Below are 18747 nucleotides of genomic sequence, written 5' to 3'. Positions count from 1 at the left end.
AGAACTTTGTACTTTGAAGCCATTTTGTGTAAATGACTCTTCCCCCCCCCCCCCCCCCAGTGCACAACATTTCAGTCACTTCCTATTCTGATATTCATTGCATTGAAACTAGCAATATGCTTCATATACTCCTTGCATAATGCAGGTGACGGGGTAAAAATCGGAAACTTTATATCCGATGTCTCGTACGGGAGTTTTCCTCTCTCTCATTCTCAGATGCGAATTGATCTAAGGCTTAGCAGAAATGGCGTTTTATCAGAAGGGTATGAGTCAGGTTATAAGCCATTGTATTGTAATATCATACCATCTTTTCCCAGACTTCTGAGAGTAGAAAAGGCTAGTACAGTATGAAGAATTGGTTGCCTAAGGAGCCCAGGCGGGGAACATTCTTCTCTCCGAAGCCTTTGACTTCTCATATACTTGAAGCATACCTCTAAGCAAAGTCAGACGAGCTCTGGGTTCCGCAAGCATTACCTGTTTGCATAGAGTGGAAATCCTGTACTTTAGCTTCCAGACTACTGCTCTAAGAGGATTTGCTAAAAGGAGCAAAGGAGATAGTGGTGAAGTGGCTCTAGTCTAAGATTCAATTATTGTCAGCTGGTGGGGTGGTAGTTATACTACTAGAGTACCCGGAGGAACCAGTCTGAATTGAGATCCCCATTGTGGTGGACTCCATCAGTGTAGTAAAAGGCAGTACTCTGCCCTAAAGAGCTTTCTAACTCCTTCAAAAGACAAAGCAAACAGGTAGATACTGCCCACAATGGTGAGGGATAATAGGAACGGGAATGCATTGGTACCCAGATTAGCAATGCGTACTGCAGATAGGTGTCAGGGTGTTTTAAAGATGCCCATGAAAAGTTTAATGAGTAGCTGTATAGTCTGACATTGAACTGTCGGTTCTGAACTGGCAAGAACCTATTTGGATGGTAATATTGGCTTCTGATGTCGGCTTTTTTTTTTTTTGTTTATCTTGGCAAATAAATCACTCTCTGTTTTTAATCTCTTTATGAGAGTGAGATCTTGGAATGACTCATACAGATACGTAGATCCAATCCTGCTGTTGCTTATTTATGCAAAAGTCCCATTAACTCCATTGGGTTCTGCGTATGCCTAACCAAGGATGGAATTTGGACTCCAATCTATTTGTATCTAAGCGCTCCCTTGACTTCCTGGTTGATCTGTAGTTAATCTGGAGCTTTATTATGGGTTTTATCTTACTAACTTTAAAGGTGACCTGCAAAGAATGTTTGCTTTTTTTGTGATTGTTTTATGATATTCAAAAGTTTGAGATTTTTAAAAATTTTCTTTTCTGCTTGTCTTTTACATACAAATGCAGGTGGTTTATCTTCTTTTCCCTGGAAGACTCTATGAACAAATGGAGAGATGGTAGGATTATGATATCAAAAATACAAAAGAAGTAAAGGGGAAGTGATATTTATTCAAGTTCTAAAATCAATTTAATTCAATGCCTGACAATCAGTTGAAAGACAGTTTTTTTTGTTGAAAAGATTCCATGCCCTGGACCTTCCAGTTGAGGGCTGAGAAACTCCCCTTCCAGTTCTTTGTCCTCTAAAGAAACCTCCAGCAAAAAAGTGAACAAGGAAGAGAAGATGCTTCTGACATTAAACAAATGAATCAAAAAACTCTTGTTAGACTGTATTCATTATAAGCAAACCAAAAAGAATCCATGTTTCAGTTTGTCCCTTTGCAGATCATCTTTAAAGCATCAGATAATCTTAATTAAATAAATTAATGTAGATTTGAGGCCAATAGTCTTTTGGTTACTGACTTCACACATGTATCATCAGGTGACTCCTGTTTGTGCACAAACATTTGGTATAGTTTCTTCATTGGCTAATAACCTTATATTGAACAAGGACAGCGGTATTGTAGAGGAGGCCAGTCCTGGTAGGGAATTGTTTTTCATGGTAATGATGGCCAAAATGCATCCTGTATGCAATTTTTAACTTACCTCTGTCTCATGCAAACCTCTTACTTTATTCACCGCGTGTTGGTGTGTGTTACTCAGCTCTGCAAAGTAGTTCAGTTACTTTAAATGGTTTATTTGCAGTTCCAGAAGCATAGAACTGTGCAGAGTAAAATGTTAATAGTGAGGGGGAATTGAAAAGGGAAGTTGGTCACATTTGTTCTATTTTACTCAAGTTTGGGTCTCAATACCTGGGGAGAGCTGACAGATGGTTAAAATGGGAGCCATGTCCGTATCAATAGAATTTGAATGAATTTGGCTTGATGTTTATTTGACTTGACTGGTATTTTCTGATAATAAGTGTGGACCCAAACCCACTTTTTCTTTGAGCCATTCTGACCCCAGCACTGAGATCACGTTGGTAAACCTATGTTGACTAAACCAAACTTAACCAGTTGGCCTGGATGAGCGTCACACGTTAATCCTGTTGGCACTGTAACATAGGGTGTGTTAAAAATACATACCTGCGTCAAACCATTCCAATGGCTTGCTGCAGGGATGCAAATGGGTCTTTTAACAAACTGTCACATCTTGTGTTAATTTCCATGTTGCTGCCAAATTCATGAACACATTGGAAAGACAATTGGGGCTGGTGAACTTGTGTGTCCCAATAACTGTCGTCCATTTCTGGTGATTGATTAATGCAGATAACTGAAAAACATGATTCAGAATAGTATCATAGGGACCTCTCTCGTCAGTGTAAAGCACACTTTAAAATACACGTGCTACAGATGAGCTAGTGACAAGATTTTTCACCAATTCATTGGGTTTTATCCCCCACTTGCTGCTCATTGGCTGTGTGATGACTGCTATGAAAAGCAGTTTGAGTCCTAGAAACCGCATAAAACAGCTGATGAGTTTTAGCCACAAGGTGGCAGCACTCCACTACTGATTACTGAATTTGATCAGAACAGGTGTACCCAATAGTTGTATCTTAATCTGGCAGACTGGGAACCGGTTTAAGCACATCTGCTTCTTTTGGGTGATAAAACCTGTTAACCTTTCAGGACTGATCGTTTGCACCATCTTTAGTGATAATGCTTTATATTTTTCTTGATGCTTAACTTGCTGCTGCTACTGTTGTTGCTGTGTGTATGTATCTGACTCATTGCTGGTAATTGTGGTAACAGGCTCTAAGAAGAAAATACGATTGGTCCTAATTAGACGCTTCCCTCGGTCTCGTCCCATCCTAAAGGTCCGTAAGAGGTCTTTCAGAGCAGGTGGGTGGCGCTGATCACAGATCACTGTGTGGGTGATGGGAACATCTTCTAAATTCCGCACTTTCCAAATGCTGCTTAAGGAGTGCTTGTGGTTTGGGTGTGTGTCAGCACAGGTGTTTAAAGGTGTGCTTGGTCCATAGCCGTATGTTGCTTGCTGATCTGACTTTCTAAAATGGGGAATTTTGTGAATTGCAGCTTCAAAACAAGAGCACTTTTGTACTCTTGCTAAATCACCTTGTGTGGGACCATGTATCCTGTGTCGAAAACTGAGACTTGAAACACGCTAGGTGCAGGTCTCATGATGACTGGTCCATGTGCCTTCAGACACCTGCTTCATTCAGCAAATGGGCAGTTATTCAGTGTGTTCTCTTTACTCTCCATATTCAGTATCCGGCCCCTGGTCTCAGTTACTGCACACCATCCAAAACCTGCACTGAATACAAAATTAGTCATTTCCTCCTGGGCGTTTCTGTGGTATTTGTCTTTCATAAGCACGAATGGAGTTATCTTCATGACGCTCCTGAGAGATTCCATGGTGGCGTCCCCATTCTGCATGTGGGAAACGGAGAGATCAAGGCCAAAATTGCTAAACTTCCTAGAAGCTGCTAGGAAAGTTCAGCCCATAGATGGAGTAAAGAATTTAGCTGCTAAACGCTTGACTCTCCGCGCATGTGTGAACTGATGTTTTTTCGGTTTAACTTGGTCAGATTTGGGCAAATTCTCACAGGCACGGAAAAAGGCACATGCTTGACTCCAGGGCGACCCTCCTGCCAAATGTGATCTCCCTGTGCCAAAAGCATGGAGGTGCTACAGCTTCTCAGCGATGGCTGGAAGAATTTTTTTTTTTTTTTTTTTAAAGGACCAAACACTTCCCCTGCTCTCTTTCTTGGAAACAGCTGAACTGTTCTAGCTGAAACTTACATATAGAAAAGCCAGAGGCAAACACCTGGCATGGGAAATTTCAACTCGAATGGCTAAAATTAAGTAAAGTTATCAGACCCTGGCTTTGGTTATTTATAAAGGAAAGTGTCAGGCAATCTGAGCTATAGGTGATGCTATCTTCACTGCCTATACTAGTGTCAGCAAGCTGGGGCCTCGTCCTTATATGGGTGTGGGTCTTGTATGTTCAGCTCCAGAACATCTGACTGCTGGAATAAACTGGTCCACTGAGTTAGAAATGCAATTAAAAGTCCTTTCCCCGGGTAACAGCCCTTTGCTTATCCAGAATGATGTTGGAAGAGGGGCTCCTGGGAGGGGGAGACTTTCGGCTGTTAGCTTTCCTAGAGAGGGGTGGCTCTGGGGGTGTTTTAAAAGCAGCAGACGGTGATGCTTACCAATGGGCATGTCAGGAAAACGGTGGAGTTAGAGAAGCACAACTGGCTATTTTAGCCACATTGTCTGTGGCTTCAGGTCACGAAGAGGAAGCATCCTGTCTGGTCATAGCTGCAAGACTGGACCTGATTCTCCGTGTGTATTGAACTAAAACAAACTGAGCATTATTTTCTGATCGCTTGTCCATGGGCAGTGACGATTTCAAGTGTCACTCTCCAGTAAGAATGTGGCTGTCCCAGGTCTTAACCTGTGATCTTTATCAGGAAGATGTAATATTGCTGCTGCTGTTTCTGCCACCGAGCTTATTCCGTTTGGCGTTACCCCCCCTCACCCCCACATTTTAGCCCCTAATCTGAGAGGGATTCGTGTGTTGCCCTGTGCTGGGTTCCCTTCTCTGTAAGTGTGGAGTGGTGCACAAGGGCAAAGGAGGAAGCACAGGAGAGTGTATCTGAACCCGCGTTAATGACAGCTCTGCTCCATGGTGGCAAAGTTGTTACTGCCTAGTAGTAGGAATGAGGCCTACGCAGAGCATGCGGATCCAAATTTTATTTGGCACCAGCATGATCCTCAGTATGTGGGGTCGTCCTGGATTCGCCCCGCAGCCTGCCCTTTTTACCTTACGCTCTAGGGAAGCAGCAGGCATGCAAAGGTCTTCCATTCAGGGAACTACTGTCAATTGCCTCCCCTCATGTAGCCTGTTTTCTCTCTTGGGTTCCCTGCTGTGCTCCAGGCAGCATCATTAAGGCCTTTGTGTTGGTCTATCAGGAGATTGGTTTCAGAGTAGTAGCTGTGTTAGTCTTTATCCGCAGAAAGAACAGGAGTCCTTGTGGCACCTTAAAGACTAACAAATTTATTTTAGCATGAGCTTTCGTGAGCTACAGCTCACTTCTTCGGATGCATAGAATGGAACACACAGACAGGAGATATTTATACATACAGAGAACATGAAAAGGTGGAAGTATGCATAACAGGAAAAGTCTAATCAATTGAGATGAGCTATCATCAACAGGAGGAAAAAAAACTTTGATAGCTCATCTCAATTGATTAGACTTTTCCTGTTGGTATGCATACTTCCACCTTTTCATGTTCTCTGTATGTATAAATATCTCCTGTCTGTGTGTTCCATTCTGTGCATCCGAAGAAGTGAGCTGTAGCTCACGAAAGCTCATGCTAAAATAAATTTGTTAGTCTTTAAGGTGCCACAAGTACTCCTGTTCTTTTTATCAGGAGATTACTATGCTGAAGTTTAATTAGCTACTGTTTAACTCAGTCCCATGTCACACACAAGTGACATCGCAGACACACACAAGCGACAAGTGCCTGCCTGAAAGCTTGCAATCTGGACACAGCCCCGCAGGAGCTAACGATAAAGGGTAGTGTAGGAATTAAGGAAGAACTGAGGCTAAATCATGGCGTGTTCACTGTTCCCTCTCAGCATTTTTAATATAAACCTTCCGGACAGCGTCCGGAATGAAACCTGAAAAAGAGAGAGCTCCAGGGAAGGATTTGAAAGATCATGGAGGATGTCCAATGTATAACAGAGCATCTGAATAGGCAAGATCTGGTTGGACGAATAGGGTAGTCTAGGATGAGGTGTAACATTCAGGCCCTTGGAGACAAGGTGTTGAGAGAAGACCTTTGCAGAGGGATGGATCTTCTCATAATGGAAATATCAACTCCTTAGCACGTGCACGCACACAAAAAATAATAAAAATTGCCGTTTAACTCTAGCTGTTCCAGTTGGAAGCTGAAATTTCATCCACTGCAGCGTCCACCTTTTGATTCCCCCAAAACGTGCAAACCTAGCTCCTTCCTTCCTTGGCTCCCCAAACCTTGCTGACCCTGCTTTCTCCACTCTGTCTATGCTTAGTAAAAATAACTTCCTCCTGCTCCAGGTCACCGAGCCCCACCAGCAAGGAGCGGCCATCGTTGCGTCGCAGATAACGCTAACCTGTACGTGTTTGGAGGGTATAACCCGGACTACGATGAGTCTGGCGGGCCAGAGAATGAAGACTACCCTCTCTTCAGGGAACTTTGGCGATATAACTTTGCGACAGGTGCATGGCATCAAATGGGCACCGAGGGCTACATGCCTAGAGAACTAGCATCCATGTCACGTGAGTACGGGAATTGAGTTACCGGCTGTGAAATCTGTTCTAGCGGAATGCCCTAGTGCTGTGCAGATCCAGCTGTGTAAAGACAACGTGGCGTAACTAGAGCACGAGAGAGCTGTGCTCTGTTTGACTCTCTCCCATGGACTTACTGTGTGTCTGTGGGCAGGTCACTATTACTGTCGCTCTCTTTCATCTCACCCACCTGCTTCCCAAAGTGCCTGCCATAAATCTAAAATGAGGAGCGATTCTGGGTGCCCAACTTGAGACAACTTGACGGGGCCTGACTTTCAGAGGACTGGTGCCCAGCGCTTGCTGAAAATCAGCCCTCTCTTAAGGCATCCAAAAATTGACCTCCCAAATCACTAGCTTACCTTGAAATTGTTAGGCCCCTGTCACCAAAGCCTCCTTACCTTTCTCCTGTGCCGCACTTCAAGATCTGCAGGTGACGAGCACTGAATGCAGAGCATTCTGCCTTCCCTAAACACATGCCTGAAATGTTTGCTCTTCGTCCTCTCAACAGAGACAATAATAGCGCAGTCCCTTTCCGTTCTCCCAGCACGGCGTGTGACCCAAACCTGTGCTCCTCTTTCCTAGTTGTGTTGCACGGGAACAATCTGTTGGTATTTGGCGGCACTGGGATCCCATTTGGGGAGAGCAACGGCAACGACGTCCACGTCTGCAACGTGAAGTACAAGCGATGGGCACTGCTCAGCTGCCGAGGGAAGAAACCCAATCGAATATATGGACAGGTACCAAGGGAAACCCAGGGTGCAAAAGGCAGCCCTTATTAAGTAGCCTTTTAGTGCCCCAAATGGATGGGATGCAACTCTGCCCCACTTTGCTTAGAAGATATGCATGTGCTAAGCTACCTGTTCATTGGACATTCGGTGGTTCTTTGTCTAGTGCCTTCCCCCTCCCCTCTGCTTGTGGCCTGGACTGTTGTCCTTTGAAGGGTGTGTCTACACTTAAAACACTACAGCAGCACAGTTTCAGCACTTCAGGGTAGACGCTCACTATAGCGACAGGAGGGGTTCTCCTGTTGCCATAGGGAATCCACCTCCCCAAGAGGAGATGGTATGAGGTGGACAGAAGAATTCTTTCGTCGACCTCGTTGTCTACACCGGAGGTTAGGTTGGCATGGTTACATCTCTCAGGTGTGAAAAATCCACCCCCTGAACTACAAAGCCATGCCAATGTAAGTTCCCAGTGCTAACCAGCCCTTACACTTTGTCAAAGATCAAAAGTATAACAGAGGTTTGTCGGTGGTAGAACAATAGGAATCGATGCTTGGAAGTTTTAAAAGAAGTTTTTAATGGGAGTGGATTGGCCGATGCAGTGTTAGTGCATCAAAGTCAACCAATGGAAGGGAGCTTCTGTGGCTGTTTTTTGTCAGTTTCTGTGGTGTGGGAACTTCAGAAGATTTAATGCTCACAAACTGCAATGTCAGATAGTAAAGTCTTTCTAGAACGCATCTAATATTCTTATTTTTAAGAATAAAATAAGTACCACTCGTGATAAATCTTGGGTTAAATAGCCTGGTATAGATGAGTACAACCTATCCCCATATGCACACACATAGCAGATGTCATCTCCGCTTGCATCTAGGTACTGTCCCCAAGTGAGGGACGTATAAAGTGTATTCACCATCCCCAACTTTGCCTATGTGCCAGAGAAGTGTCCAAATCTCTGCTACTGCCTGAGATCATTTGTGCTACCTCCTTCTTGACTGCACCTTTGCCCAACGCTGTAAATGGATGGACATTTAAAACACTCTGGAATTGTAAAGGCTGCCTCGTCTGCCATTTTGCATGTGTCGTTTGCCATGCAAAGTGTTTTCATCCTTGTCACTGATATGTGCTAATTGTATGTCTGTGATAAAACGCTCACCATTCTGGTTGCTGGTCAGCCCAGTACAGATTCACAAGGTTTAATTGTGGTTGGACTGGAACGTTCAAACAGCCCCTAGTGCACTGATCTGTCTTTTTTTTTTTTTTTAGTGCATTCAGAACTCAGCAGCTCTGAGCGCCTTGCTTGCTATTCAGACTGTCGCTTTCCCTCTTTGAATCCTTCCACATACTTCATTTTGCCTCTCATATCAAATTTAAACTTCTCGATGTGACAGTGGGAATGTTCTGTAATATTTTTTCTGAAGCCGGCGTGTGCTATGCGTTGCAGGGTTACCTGGGGGTAGAAAGGGTGGTTTGCTCCCTGCCGAGGCTCAGAGAGACAGGTTGGAATGGCTTCCAATGGAGTATCTGAGCAGACTGGCAAATCAAGTCATCAGGACATTGATACCTAGCAACCAACGACCTTAGATGGCCCATCTCTCTGCAGGAAACCAAGCAGTGTTTGCCCAGCTCCAGAGCAAGGACTGGGAAGGCACTAGGGGGTGGTGAAGGCTTGGCTGCTGAGGGCTTCTGGGGACACACACCTGAACTGGGACAGAGGTGTCAATTGGACTGTGCTGGAACTTGCTTTTCTCCGTGCTACCCAATGACTTCCCTGTGCCATGTTCTCATTGACTAATAAACTCGTCTGTTACAGTGCCAGGTTAGTGTCACTGCAAATGCTGATGGAGGAGGTGCTTTGCTCCCTACGATTGTACAAGTCTGCCTCAGTTGGACTCACTAAACGGAGCTCCCGCTGTGCGGCAGGGCTGCTGACGGCCCCGATGTCCAGTCTAAGGAGGCAGGGAAGCTCTGGAGCGAGCGTGAGACCCTGGAGGTCTGGCACACTCAAGGGGTTCTGCCTAGAGACCGTTGGGGCCGGAGCGCCAATCTTGTGGATCTGTGATACTCTTCTTCCCCTTCATATTCCATCGCTGCTCCCATTTCTTACCACTCTGCCAGGAATCCTGGCTCACGTTCCCCATCGCTCATCTTTGCCTTCTCCCGTGCTGCTCCATAGGCCCAGAACTCCTTTATCGTCCACACGCCCCTCTGCTTCCAGATCCCCTTCAAACTCCCTCGTGCTGTAAAGCCTGCATGTGATAACCTTGCCCTGCAATGCGCTTCGGGGTAGAACCAGTGCAGTAGGGGTTGCCTATTTAAAACGCAAGCGCCTCCGGGTAGGGCTCACACTGCTGCTGAGGGCCCAGTCTGGAGGGCCTTAGCGCTACTCTGAAATGAAAAGCCTTGTTCTAAACCAGCTTCTCTCCTTCCCTTTGTTGGGACTCTTCATGCAAGCGATGTCATTAGCCCCCAGTCTGCATTGACTGACCAGTACTGAGCAAGTGACCTGCTGGCTTGATGGGCTTTGATGTGGCTCTTTCTCCACGAAGGGGCACTCATTTCCCCACCTGCTTTTCTCCTAGCCCCATTTTATGGGAAGTAGCTACCTGTCCACAGCTATAATGACTCCATTAAGCCTTGGCGAGCAGCTCCTGGCTGCCTCTTCCCCTCCTCTGCTGCATCCCTTCTGGAAATGTGCTTTTGTAGGTGATAAAGGGCCAGTTTTGTAGCGTATACGTGGGTCATGAAGAACAGGACATCTCACCTTCCTTCACTCACTGAACTAACACTTCACGTCTAACAGGCCTGCCTTCTTTCTTTCCTTATCCTCTAGGCTATGGCTATCATTAACGGATCCCTGTATGTTTTTGGAGGAACAACTGGTTACATTTATAGCACAGATCTACATAAATTAGACCTTAACACTAGGGAATGGATACAACTGAAACCAAACAACATGCACTGTGACATGCCGGAGGAGAGGTGAGCCGCTGACGTTTTTACATTCCCTGCGAGCTTTCGTTTGGTCCAAGATGCGTATTTTGAAAGGAAATTTATGATAGACTTGATATGAAAAACGACTCTCTGCTCGAATGGCAAATGCATTATCTCAAGAGGGCTTTGACTAGGGAACACACTGTAACTTGTCTGAAGTGGGAAAAATTGAAAGAGCTAATGGACGTGTTTATTAGCAATAGTCGTGTGTCTCTGAAGACTTGCACTACTGGTGAATGGATCCAGTGAAGGAAGTGGCAAATGCCTCAGTCTTGATACTAAAACTGGACTGCACAACACTAGAACAGTTGCAGGGCTCTGTGCTGGCTGGTTGGTGAATTGTGGGGGAGGGAAGGAGGCTGTATGTGACCCATCTCTCGTCTGATCCTGTAATGTGATGTCAGAGATCAGAAGATGATCAAGCTAGTTTTATGCAGGACAGTTGCAACAATACCTTACTCCTCTCAGGGTTTGGGTTTGCTGCCTGGGTTGCTCGTGAAAGCACCCAAGTAAAACTCCTGCCACTGGAGACTGCTTTAAGAGAACAGAGCTAGGCTGTATCAGCCTAAGCCACTCAAGCTAGTCATGTTTAGAATAGCTTTCAGTTCTAAACTGCAAGGGAGTTATTAACTTCTTGTGATGCTGGCTTTGCACCCTCAGGTACAGACATGAAATTGCACATGATGGTCAGAGGATTTATATCTTGGGAGGTGGAACTTCCTGGACTGCTTATTCCTTGGATAAGGTAAAGAGATCAAAATAAATAAATGAAAAGACCTAGGCATTTGGCAGTGGAGGGGTTGAGACAGAGCAGAGCACAGTCAGCACTCTCTTCATCCCCAGCATGCCATCCTAGTTTGACACTAGGGAAGGTGATAAGAATTGAGATTACCAGAAGAAGGGAGAAGAACCTGTTATAAATGTACTCCTGGGGAAATTCAGAGCAACTATGCACATGCAGAATTTCTGTCCTGCGCAGATTTCTTTGTTTCCCTGTGGAAAAATGACTTTCTGATGGGGAAGCCACAGGAGCAATCACACGCCCTTCCCCAGCAGCACAGGCGCATTGTTTCGGGCACCTGGAGCAGCCCACAGAGAGGTAAATCACTGCAGGGGATGCCCTGGTGCTGGACATGGACCTCTGGGACAGGCCCAGCACTTGCGCTGTGTCAGGGTCGGGTGCAGCCTCGCTGCTGAGTCCATGGAACTGCAGGGTGATCTCCCACCTCTGTGCAGCCGGTCGCTTGTGCTCCCCACTGCCATGCTGGAGCCTCCATTTATTTATTTATTGACAGATAAAATTTGCAGAATTTTTCTCTCTCTTTTTTGTGGCAAATTCCCTCAGGAGTATAAATGTTTGCGTAATTAAAATATTGACTTGTGAAGGAATGAGTTTACTACCAATTTGTTGTGGTGAATCCCAAATTAAGAAGTCATTTGGTAGATTCTCAACAACCACAACAGTTTTCCCAAAGTAACTTGTAGTTCTGTTGATAAGGATCAATTTCTTGACATGGTTAAAGGAAAACGATGTTCTGCTAGAGCAACTTTCCAGATGTACCATATGTGCCAAACTAAGGAGGCATTGATGGGCAGCATTAAAAGGAATTGAATGATATTGGGAGTCAGGTGTGTGTCTGACTGTCTCCTATACTCCTCCTCCCCTCCGCCCCCGACTTGTGCTCAATTTCTAATGGTAAATACTTTTTCACGTCTTCTTTTTGTGGAGGAAATAGGTTTTAGATGCCAAGACACTTAATGGCCAGGGAGAGGACTTTAAATGATGCTACATTTTCAAAAAACTTCATATTTGTCACAGTTCAAATGATTTGTCCTCATCTCCCTGTTCTTTGTGCTTCGTATCTTTCTTCCTAGATAAGTATATCTTGATGCAACTAACTACTGCTGGGAGCGGAGAGAAGGGGAAATTATGTTCTTAAACAAGAGAAATGTAGGACTGATATAGTTAAACTGGGCGTGTCTTTCCTTCAACCGTGGGACTCTTTTTTTTTTTCCAGACTAGATGTAACTATTACAGATTGTCAAACTTGTGTGTTGTGATGATGCTTTTCTGCCTGGATTTTATTGTGGGCACTGTCTTGTGATACCTCTTTGTGTCAAAACCAGGGTAAAAGTTATTTATAGTGGCTGGCAAAGAGAAACCATTCTTGGCACTGCGTATGGCAGTTGAAGATAGTTTCCTGATGCTCTAACGTGTTGCGTACCCTCAATTCTTTCTGACGGCAATGGGACTGAAGGGTGCTCAGCACCAGACCAGGATTGGGTCTCGTGCCGGTAGCTGCCTCTCCTTATTAATTTTTTCCTGACAGCACCATATGAGCTAATGTCACCTTTGTCCTTCTTAAGATCCATGCATACAACCTTGAAACAAACACCTGGGAGGAAATTGCAACGAGACCTCATGAGAAAATAGGTAAGTTTGGGACTGCAGTCTTCTTACTCTTTTATGTAAATGGGATGGCAGGGAAGATTGCCTCCTAGGAGCAGATGACCCTCAGAAGTTCAAAGCCTTTTGTAACGCTGCCATGTACGAACAGGTCTGCTGTACCTAACTCCGCTCACTTCATTACTCCAGCAGCTGGAACGAAGCGTTCTGAAGTCTTTTTAGCAGTTTTAACCTTGTCGTAAACTGGTAGAGTTGTATGGTCAACCCCTCTCTGGAGCCAGAGCCAGACTGGCTTGTTATTTTCCCTGCTCCTCCCAAAGAAGACAGACAGACAGACCCACACCCACACCCCACACCCCCCCACGTCCAGAGCCTCCCGGCCCATTTAGCAGTAGGGATGATCCCAGCTTACAGATCCCTGACTCCTGTCGTTTTATACCAATCCAGAGATCACAGCTGGAGGTGGGGGGCTGTGAGATCTTCTCCTCTGCCCCTGGAAAGTGGATTAGACTCACATTAACCATGTTGGCCCTTGTGGGGGAGGGAGAGTAGCTATGGCTGAAACCTGAAAAGTGGTGAATTTGGAACTCATGAAAGTGGCAGCCATGTGGTGGGCGTTTTAAAAGGAGGGGGGGAATCGATTTTGTTTTTTCTCCCCCAAGTGAAGGAACTGGCTTATATCCATATGACCCAGCGCTGAGCTGTTCCGTGGCATTTAGATTTCTCCGTTTTGGTATTCATGACCATGCTCTTTTTGCAGGTTTCCCAGCAGCCAGAAGATGCCACAGTTGTGTACAAATAAAAAATGGTAAGAATAGCAAGTGATCTGTTTCAATGCCTCATGTACACTCAGAGAACTTGCCCCAGCAGTGGTAAGAAATGGGATGGCCTGGTCTCTGTAATATGGGAAATGCTGTCTCAGATCCTACAGGAGACCCAAAGAAAAGCAACATTCAGATCTGTGTGTGTAATACAGCACCCAGTCCAGCAAGGTACTTACCATCTTCTGTGGGGTTGAGGACACAGCACCTCATAGGATCAGCACCAGAGACTACAGATTATCAAAAACCTTAACTTTCAATGGCAGTGAAGTGCCACCAGCAGGAGGTGATACTACACATAGTAACGAACATCTTGTGCTCAGTGGAGCCAGTTGGATGCAGCTTAAGGAGTGTCTCTTACTACTTCCGGTCATTTAATTTCTGGAATATAACATACTTAATTTATTAGGAATATGATTCTGAAGAGTCCAGAGCTATAGTGCAGCATATAAATTACCATCTTAGGCCTGGTCTACACTGGGGGGGGAGGGCGTGTCGATCTAAGTTACGCAACTTCAGCTACATGAATAATGTAGCTGAAGTCGACGTACTTAGATCAACTTACGTGGTGTCCTCATTGTGGTGAGTCGATTGCTGCCGCTCCCCCATCAACTCTGCTTGCGCCTATCGCGGAGTACAGGAGTCGACGGGAGAGCGCTCGGGGATCAATTTATCGTGTCTAGACTAGACGCGATAAATCAACCCCCCGCTGGATCTGGCGGATAGTGTAGACCTATCCTTAGGTGGTGATTCGTCTTTGAATGTATTACAGCCTTGATATAGAGCAACACGTACGGTAGCCTTGAATATATACAGCACTTTACAACATAGCCGATAACATGATCCACGCTTACAAATGAGACTCCTTCCTCCCATCTGTCATTAACCTCTCTGCCCCAAGAAAAGAGCCAGAGTCAGAACTCTGAAATGGAATCCTGTAGCAGTAGAATCATTTTGGGGTGTATCAGGCACAGGGGCCTTTTCATGATGGCCTGTAAAGCTGTGTGCGGTGTACGGATTAGATTAACAGACAGTAGCAGAGTTGAACCTGGAACCGCTCATGCAGTAACAAATAAGAGGCCATTTTATAAGCTTGCAAAGAAAACGCATTGAGCTTTCTTGGCCTGTGGTGGTGGACCTTTCTGCTCTCTTCTCCCCACCCCCTCCAGGTGATCTCGCTACAAATCTATCTTAGCTCCATTACAGAGTTTGCAAGGTAGCCTTGGCGGGGGCGGAGGGCAAGCGTAGAAAATCCATACGGACTTGCTCCGTGATGAGCGTTGGCCTACAGCCTTGTGAATTGCCTCTGACAACGTTTAGATCCTCTCTGTAGCCCCAGCAGCCCACGTAACACTTCTGCACTCCTAGTTCAGCAGCTACGCAAGCTGGTTAAGTAATGACTCGCGTGCAGCTTCTGAAGAAATTAAAGTTAAAATAGTGACCCTTGACTTCCAAATCTTTCACCTGAGGCTTACATGTTAAAAGAAATGGGAGCCTAATCAAACCACACAATTAACCTAGTCTCAAGTTGATTTAAGACATTTTTTTTAAAGCAGCAACCCTTGAGCATGGGTGCTGCCCTCACTTCGCAGGCAGGGGCAATTCTATCTTGTACCTCACCGCGTAAGCAACTGCTGTAATTGCTGTCTGGCAGTTGGGGGCACATGTGGGCTGGGAGGTGGTATGTGGATAAGTGAATGGGAGGGGAGGTGTCCACGTGATCTGTTACCTCTGGTCTCTACCGTGATTGTTCTGAGAAGCTCTTTATTGCTCACATTGATTGTAAAGTGGTCGTTCTTTCTAGAGAACCAGTTACTGTGTGTACTGTAACTCTTAAATGGATTGGCCATGGCCGATCATCATGCTAGATTGGTCTCTAAGCATTGTGCGGTGGCTGTCCCTTTTCTATAGATGTGTTTGTCTGTGGGGGATATAACGGAGAAGTGATATTGGGAGACGTCTGGAAGCTGAATCTTCAAACTTTCCAGTGGGTGAAACTCCCAGCTGTCATGCCTGAACCAGTTTATTTTCACTGTGCTGCTGTCACACCAGTAAGTGGCTGTAGTCTCTCTCTTCCCTGTGTGCCTTGTTAGATGTAGCTTAATTCATGCACTTACCTATTCGGACACTTGTGGGTCTGGAATATAGATTCCAAGGCCAGAAGGGACCATCATGATCATCTCATCTGACTTCCTGTATAATGCAGGCCAGAGAACGTTCCCAATAGAATTCCTAGAGCGGAGCTTTTAGAAAAATGGCCCGTTTTGATTTAAAAATAGCCAATGATAGAGAATCCACCACAATCCCTGGTAACTGGTTCCAATGGTTAGTTACCCTCACTGTTAAAAACACACACCTTTATTTCCACTCTGCATTTGTCTAGCTTCGTCTTCCAGCCATTGGCTCATGTTATGTCTTTCTCTGCTGGACTGAAGAGCCATCTATCAAATGTGCATTTCCCATGTAGGTACTTCTAGATTGCAATCAAGTCGGTCCACAGCCAGGATTCTAGCTTTACAATGCATGGAGCCACTGGCATCAGTAAAGAGGAACATATTCAGTGGGCTTAAACAAAATCCAGCATACAGGGGAGAGTAAGGCCAGAGATAAGGTCCTGCCTTTTGAACAGGAATTCCCTGTCATTCTGACTGTATACCCAGTGGGGTGGTCTCTGGCTGCCACGGCACACAGCATGCCGTGCTTCCAGAAAGCAGCAATGCTGTCCTAGTCTTCAGACTGCGTTAGCCCAAAGTAATGATTCGTCTCTGAACATCAGTCGCCTAGTCTATAAAAACCAACCCACTGCTGTGGGCTTGCCCCACTGAGGGATTGCAGGGAGTTGAAGGTGAGCAGGTGTCTTGAGGGGACATTCACGGCATTAAGTGGGCAAGCATCAACGCAGCCGCCAAACCTGCTGGGCAATCCAGGAATTAGAAATCCTGGATCAGCTGTAGGAGCTGTTCCTAACTAGCTATTGCATAAGGATGATTTGGTAGCTTTACATTGCTCCAAATCCCTGGTCACAGGGAGTCATCAGATTTTTTAATTGCTCAGCTCCAGGCAAAAACCTAGTGGTCCGCACTCCAGCTCCGGGCTCCGCTCCAAAGCCCTGACTGATACAGTCTTAAAGGGACACTCTTGGGACTTCTGGTGATACTAATACATGTTATTGTATTTGTAAGATTCTCTACAGCAGTGGTCCCTAACCTTTTTCGTCTGGCGGGCGCCAGATGAAGGACCATGGCGGCAGTCAAGCATCCACTGAAATTCGGTGGCATTTCGGCAGTGATGCCTCTGGATGACGCCGCTTGCGGCCAGCAAGCGGCGTCATCCAGAGCGGCATTTCGGCAGATGCTTGACTGCCAGCCAGGACGTGGGCGCATTTAGATACCCCCATGGGCACCATGGCGCCTGCGGGTACCACGTTGGGGACCCTTGCTCTACAGGTTTTACCTTTCTAGCTTTCACCAATAGAGGTTGGTCCAATAAAAGATAGTACCTCACCCACCTTGTCTCTCTAAGCTTTACCTTTGTCCTAGTCATTCATCCCTTAGACATAAATCTGAGTGACTTTAGTGGGACATCGGGGAATAATGGTTGCAGGAATAGGCTCCCCCATACGTAATCTAGCAAGCTGTCTCTTCTAATGGCCCTCAAAATTACATCGTTTTTCTAGATCAGCAATGTTGGTGTCCATCTCATCCCTGGAACAGGGTATACGTTGTGCTCCCTCTGCTGGCTCATCAGTAGCACAGCACATTATAACTTTCCTTGAAATCAGAATGACTCCTTGGTTCTAAAGATCAAATAGAAATGTAGGGCTGGAGCAGCCCGCGAGAGGTCAGCTAGTCCGTCTTCTCACTCTGAGGCAGGACCATCCCTGACAAGTGTTTGTCCAACCTGTTCTTAAAAACCTCCAGTGATGGGGATCCCACAACCTCCAGTGCTTAACTAACCTGATAGTTAACAAGTTTTTCCTAAATCTCCCTTGCTGCAGGGTAAGCCCATTGCTGCTTGTCCAAATGCTTGGTTCTCTCCAGATGTGGATGGCAGGGTTCTTCTGAGAAGCACACGCGCTTCAGAAGTGTTGCCCCACACGTGGTGAGCTTAGATCTGTGTGAGACACATGAGTAACTTCCCTCTTGTCCTGTTTCCACCAGGCTGGCTGCATGTACGTCCACGGAGGGGTGGTCAACATCCACGAAAACAAACGGACTGGCTCCTTATTTAAGATGTGGCTAGTAGTCCCCACCCTCCTGGAACTGTCATGGGAGAAGCTGTTGGGATTCTTCCCTCATCTAGCAACTCTTTCCAGATCGCAGCTTTTGCACCTTGGCCTCACACAGGGACTCATTGAGCGATTGAAATGAGAGCTCTTCGCTGTTCTCACTCTGCCCTAGAAACACTAAAGAGACCCCCTCCCCCCAACCCTTTATGGATGCCGCTGCTAAGGAGACGGGAGGACCCTGCTCTCAGCGCCTTACTCAGCAAATACATCGGATGCCTTTCTGTGAATGTTCATCTGGCGTTTATGGAAATCAGCTTTTTATTTATGGATCTCTCTAAATTCATCGGGAACGAAGATGCTGTTCAGAACTCGTTCAGAACGTACAGCCACCAACCTGCTGTTAGCACATGCCTGCAGCCTAATAAATGCAGGGACGGGGCTTAGAAATTGTGACAGCTCCTGCTTACACATGATGTTTAACTTATTGTTTCTAAAGATGCATTTAACTGAGTAGGAGCCGCTAACGGCAGCAATTCAACCACATGCTGAATGAACAGTCCAATTCCCATTTGCTCACGGCAGCGTCCGTCCTCTGAATGCCCAGACTGGCTCTGCCGCTGTATAGCATTCACTGCCTGAAGACTTGCATGTGTGTTGTGGACATGTGATCATCGTCTTTGCGTTCTGGGAGATGGCTGGCACGTGGGAGCAGCAAACGAAGACGGCCTGCACAGTTTAAAATTTCGGTGCAGGGTGTAGTGGTTTTAAGCAACAGTGTAATTGTTCCTCACCTTTTCATATTGAAACGTCTGCCTGGAAGGGTGGTGAAAAATCGCCGCTTACAGACTACTGTGTAGTTTTCTCTGAACAGGTGGTGGGAAGGGGCAGGGTGTTCTGCTGAATCTTCCCATGT

General features: G+C 45.9%; 1 protein-coding gene across 1 annotated transcript in view; it reads left to right on the top strand.

Moving 5' to 3' along the window:
* Nucleotides 1-18098, top strand: part of KLHDC10 (kelch domain containing 10) — a 28404-nt gene extending 10306 nt beyond the window's left edge. Inside the window, exons 2-10 of the mRNA XM_039519880.1 lie at nt 3118-3207; nt 6435-6656; nt 7248-7402; nt 10218-10366; nt 11039-11123; nt 12746-12812; nt 13546-13593; nt 15518-15657; nt 17767-18098. Coding sequence (XP_039375814.1) covers nt 3118-3207; nt 6435-6656; nt 7248-7402; nt 10218-10366; nt 11039-11123; nt 12746-12812; nt 13546-13593; nt 15518-15657; nt 17767-17976 — 1166 coding nt within the window. The 3' untranslated portion in view covers nt 17977-18098. The remainder of the gene's footprint in view (nt 1-3117; nt 3208-6434; nt 6657-7247; nt 7403-10217; nt 10367-11038; nt 11124-12745; nt 12813-13545; nt 13594-15517; nt 15658-17766) is intronic.
* The last annotated feature ends 649 nt before the right edge of the window (nt 18099-18747 follow it).

The sequence above is a fragment of the Mauremys reevesii genome, linkage group 1, assembly GCF_016161935.1.
Source record: "Mauremys reevesii isolate NIE-2019 linkage group 1, ASM1616193v1, whole genome shotgun sequence".
Taxonomy (NCBI): Eukaryota; Metazoa; Chordata; order Testudines; family Geoemydidae; genus Mauremys; species Mauremys reevesii.
The sequence above is the reverse complement of the archived record's forward strand: the minus strand, read 5'-3'. Positions and strand labels throughout refer to the sequence as shown.